Source organism: Arachis hypogaea, chromosome 17 (genome assembly GCF_003086295.3).
Source record: "Arachis hypogaea cultivar Tifrunner chromosome 17, arahy.Tifrunner.gnm2.J5K5, whole genome shotgun sequence".
NCBI lineage: Eukaryota > Viridiplantae > Streptophyta > Magnoliopsida > Fabales > Fabaceae > Arachis > Arachis hypogaea.
In genome coordinates, this window is record NC_092052.1 from 126,549,523 (window position 1) to 126,555,028 (window position 5,506).

The 5,506-nt window shown below is 30.6% G+C and overlaps 1 protein-coding gene across 1 annotated transcript; it reads left to right on the top strand.

Moving 5' to 3' along the window:
* The first annotated feature begins 1,726 nt into the window (after positions 1–1,726).
* On the top strand, positions 1,727–4,960 carry LOC112766387 (photosystem II 22 kDa protein, chloroplastic). The gene is made up of 4 exons (XM_025812279.2): positions 1,727–2,511; positions 2,612–2,725; positions 3,555–3,795; positions 4,624–4,960. The coding sequence occupies exons 1-4, from the start codon at positions 2,296–2,298 to the stop codon at positions 4,866–4,868; spliced, it is 816 nt and encodes a 271-aa protein (XP_025668064.1). The 5' UTR covers positions 1,727–2,295; the 3' UTR covers positions 4,869–4,960.
* The last annotated feature ends 546 nt before the right edge of the window (positions 4,961–5,506 follow it).

Consider the following 5,506-nt stretch of genomic DNA (forward strand, 5'->3'; position numbering starts at 1 on the left):
CAAGGGATCTCTTCTTCTGACCGAAGTGGATCTTCACCATTTTCGGGTATGGAAGGCTTGAGATCACTTTACCACATCTTACCTTTTGTGGTAAAGATCTCAACCACACCATATTTCAGATTTCATTTTTCTTGGTGCCATGATCACTATGGCCTTGCTACTAGCTTCTTCTTTTTTCTGATAACTTGACTTAGCTTCCATATTTCCTCTGTGAAGTGACCGAAAGTTTGAGAGAGAAGAGAGAGAAGAGAGAAAACTTTGAATGTGATTTGAATAAAAGAATTAAATTGAATTAACTTTTACTTTCCTTTTGCTTAGTAGCGTGTGATAGCATTGATGGCAATCAAATCAATTACTATTTCTCTCTCATGGTTTCAATGCAATTAATGATAGTTGAATAAGTTTGGAATCTACCACATGATGAAAGTGAGATCCGTTGAAAGCGTGCAGCAAAATAAATAAAGAAATGGATTTCATCATATTAAATGGGTAGCTTAAACCTTGGCCCCAATTCCCTTTTTAATTTCGGACCAACCATCTTGTTGGGCTTCAAAAATATTTTTCTGGCCCAACAAGCATAACAATTCAGCCATAATTCATATAACAATATTGCACAAAGTTAAATGTATTCAACATATTGGGCTTGCCATTTTCGGTCCAAAAAATCTGCACAACAAAATTATTAATTTATCAATTGTGAAATGAAAATTACATTAATAATTTTGTAATTAATTATTTTAATAATGTTTGATCATCATCAAATTAATTTGGAGTTTTCCAAACTCATCAACTATTATAATCGCAAACCAAAAAAAAAGTTCTACTATTATATTATTGTGAAAATATTCTATTCACAAATATATTATAACTATAACCATTAAAAATGATAAAACTGAAGCGTCCAATATTTATATATAATTTAATAAATAAAATTTATTAATTTTTATTCAATGAAGAATATTATTACTCTGATTTAGGGCAAAAAAAGATTATCAATAGTAAGAGTGTAAGACACATATGAACAGAATATTATATCACTGTATATTAACTTTTTTTTTTTTTTGGTCATACAAACATACTATACACTTACACTAACCTAGCCACCACTGCTAAGATTCAAACCTGGTGTGGCTTAATTTTGCCGGCTTAATTTTGCCACTGCATCGCATGTCTCAGTAGACTTAAATAGTTAAGACTTAAGACCATAAAAAAATGTCCAATTTCATTTTATATGATAAAAATGTGTTGGGCTCCGGCCTTAATGGAAGAGGAAAAAAAAGTTGTAAAATTTGGGCAACTAAAATGATATAACACATAATGAACAAAAACACATAGTAAAGCATCGTGTCCAAAAAACCAACTTGGGTTGGTCGAGTGGTCAGCTCACTCGTCCGCTTAAACAAGTGTCAGGAGTTCGAATCCCGCCTTGTGCATGCAGCAACTCATTGGCCAGCGACAGACCCTTAAATGGAGCTCAGATTCGCGACGGATTAGTCTTCAACCTGTCGGGTTGGGAGATACCGTTTGGGTAAACCAAAAAAAAAAAAGCATCGTGTCCAAAAAGAGAAATAACATAACAGATTTTTGTGTAGTAGGGAATATCCATAATCCATTGAAACGGTTGTGGTCGTGTCAAGTTATGATTTGTCAACTTCAGATTTCCTTGTCCACTTCTCCCTATCAACTGGGAGTTAGGTTAACTTGAAGTAGCTAGTGACTAGTGAGTTTAAATTGTGGAAGAATGAGACTGAGCCACACTTCAAAACAATCCACACATGTGTCCCTTTGTCCCTTACCTTCCAATTTAGATTTTAATCTCAACTGTGAAATAATATCAGATAAAATAGTGTAAAAATCATGAATTATCGATCATATTATTCTTAATTAAATTGTGGACTCTTCTTAAACTAAAGTTTATGACATTTTGCAACCAAGATCTGAGTGTACCGACCAAAGTTTGAGGTAGAAAATGAAAGGTCCCAAAAAATTAAGTTTATAAATTAGATAATACACCAATAATTTTGCATTATAATAGCTTAAATCAAAAAACATTATCACGATGAAAATATATGGTACATTTGATAGAGGAGACGTGGGCATTGTATTTGCCTGTCATCAATTCTTACACCATATCCACACCCTTGTTTTTAGATGCTATATTCCCATATATTTCTACTATGATATTTAGGTAAACTATTACTAACAAGTAAGAACATAGTAGATAGCATCATACTAAGGTTTCTCATCATCTATCTTTGTTTGTGTGGAAGGAAGCAAGCAATAATAATAACAATAATGATGGCTCAAACCATGTTGCTCATGTCTAGTGTCTCAACTACTTACTCCATGGATTTGAAGAAAGACACTTTGCTTCAACTTCAGAATCAAAGATTGAGGCCTAAATTCTCTCATCTCCCATTCAACCCAATTCCTTCTAATTCTCTCTCTTTTTCACCTCCTACATTCACAACTCTGGCACTCTTCAAATCCAAGACCAAAGCCCCTCCTAAGGTACACATGATGCATTCTTTTTCTCTTATTTTCTTATAATAACATTAATAAAGCTAAGAGTTTGTTTTTTCTTGAACTAATGAATTTAGTTTCCCTACAGGTTGTAAAGCCAAAGCCAAAGGTTGAAGATGGTATATTTGGAACTTCTGGAGGCTTTGGTTTTACTAAGCAGAACGAGCTCTTTGTTGGTCGTGTTGCCATGATTGGTTTTGCTGTGAGTATAAATCATTTATTTATTTATTTACGAAAAATACAGAAGACTAATTTCTAGGTGAGAAAGTCTAGGGGCAAGCAATTTTTGTGTTTTGTGACTATCATTTAACTATCAAAAGAAAAATAAGTGATTTTTCACCATTGGATGTAATCTCACACCATTAAAATCACTATTGATTGTCAATTGATGGTTACAAAATACAAAAGTTGCTGCCCCTAGCGCTCCTCTTTTTAGGTAGCTAACATTACTGAATTTTAAGATTTAGATTTATAATTTAGAATTTAAAATTAAAGATTTATAATTTAGAATTTAAATTTTAAAATAATTTCAAAAAAATTAACGAATATTAACCTTAAAAAAAATAGTTTCTTACATTATTTTTTATCGAGGAGTGTTAGGGGTCAACAGGTGTTGTTATTTGTAACAATTAATTAGTCATCATTAATATTTTTAATGATGTGAGATTACATCTAATAGTATAAGATTATTCACTTTTCTTTTGCTGGTAAAATTTTAGTAAAAGTACTACTCCCTAGACTTTTTATTCTTTATTTATTTATTTTAATCAATCTTCGGTAGTCTATAGTACTTTATATAGAAGACTTCACTTTCGTTGAGCAAAGTAAATTTACCTTGTTTTTACAATTTCCAAATTCACTATCAGATATGCTTTCTGGGTCAAAATAATTTTCAACTCAAACAAAATGATATGTTAAAAAAAAAAGTAAGATACTAGTTTCTCTGAATTGCCAATTATTTGATACTAAAAGAAGATTTTATAGAAAAAAGAATGGAATGTGATGACAAAAAAGGCACATAATTTGTGCAGGCATCAATTTTAGGAGAAGCAATTACTGGTAAAGGAATTTTAGCACAATTGAACTTGGAAACAGGGGTTCCAATTTATGAAGCTGAGCCTCTTCTCCTTTTCTTCATCCTTTTCACACTGCTTGGAGCCATTGGAGCACTTGGTGACCGTGGTAAATTCGTTGATGATGATGAACCTAACACTGGAGGTGTCATTCCTCCAGGCAAAGGCTTCAGATCAGCTCTTGGTCTCAAAGAAGGAGGTAACATAATTCTATAATTTAACATATTTAATTATTATGTGCTACCATATTTAACGTGTTTTACATTCTAAATTCATAAGAATTTGACCCTTTATCTGTTAATAGATACCAATGTGGGATTGATTATAGACATAGACACATAGTGACCTTAATTTCAAATTCTCGTAATAGAAGAACTGTATTTACAAAAATTAATTATTTATATAAAATATATATTGTAAATGACAATGAATTTCAATACACATATTTATACATAAATATATAGCGTTTGAATTTTGGTGTACACGAGTTGAATTTAAAAAGAAAAAGTATATGAAACAAACTCCAAATCAGTCAAAAATAGAATAACTTAATTAATTATAAATATAATAATTAATTTTATTTATTTATGATTTAAAATATTAGTTATTAAATGTTTCACCACATTCAAATTAGGAGAAAATACGTTCAGTATCGTTGCAATGTGAATCACGAAAACTGATTTAATTAATGGTTCTTATGAATTATAATTAGAGTTGATTTTAAAGATTATATTAACTAAATACAGGATAATTAATCTCACAGAGAGTATTGGAAAGTAGGTTTTTATTTTTTACATATAATTATGTGACAATCATGTTATGTGTATATTAAAATTAAAAATTAGTTACTAAATTAATTATCAGTATAATATATATATTAAAAATGAATTAAACAATACATGTATTTATATACAAATATGTTATGATGATTATTTTTATGCGCATAGCATTTTTGGTAATGTAAATGAAAATTGGTTAGATTGATTGAATTGTGATGAAAGTGGTTTGGTTGTTTTTGTATGAGTAGGTCCTTTGTTTGGATTCACCAAAGCAAACGAACTATTTGTTGGAAGATTGGCTCAATTGGGATTTGCATTCTCTTTAATTGGAGAGATTATTACAGGGAAAGGAGCACTAGCACAACTCAACATTGAGACAGGGGTACCCATCAATGAAATTGAACCCCTTGTGTTGTTCAATGTTGCTTTCTTCTTCATTGCTGCTCTCAATCCTGGAACTGGTAAATTTGTCACAGATGAAGAGGAAGACTAGGATGCCACTAACAACCTTATTTCTTGTACTTAGACAGAACAAAATTTGTATGATCTGTGCATTCATTTCTTGCCAAACAAACACTTCTATCACCATGCATCTCTATCTCCTTAAAAGTAGCACCGATCATACACTCCAATCTCCACATTTACATCATTAATATGTGAATATGCGAGTTTCAACCTTCAACATTTCACTGGGTAAAGTTTTCAACTAACATTAAATATGTAAAAACTTTAAAATAAATTTTTTATACAAAAATGCTAGAGTTATCAAAATTTATTATTTTTGACGATAAATTAGTTATTAACTCAATTTTTTTAGTTTAATTCTTTTAATTTAGTAATTTAACTATATATTTTATTCTATACTCTTAAATATTGATGACTAGCTCATAGTCAAAAATAATAAATTCTCATAAACATTTCTCATTTTTATATGCTTAAATAAATGTGATTAAAATAGTTGTTAGGCAAACCATTATTCCAATCCTGCCATGTGAGCTTTGGGCTATTGGCTTTTAGGTCATGGAACATTCTGATTAAAAATGATTGCAACTTCCTAGTTTCCGTAGTTCACGCGCGTTATTATGAGATACACATGTCAACAAATGATGGCTTTGGTTGTATTATATACTA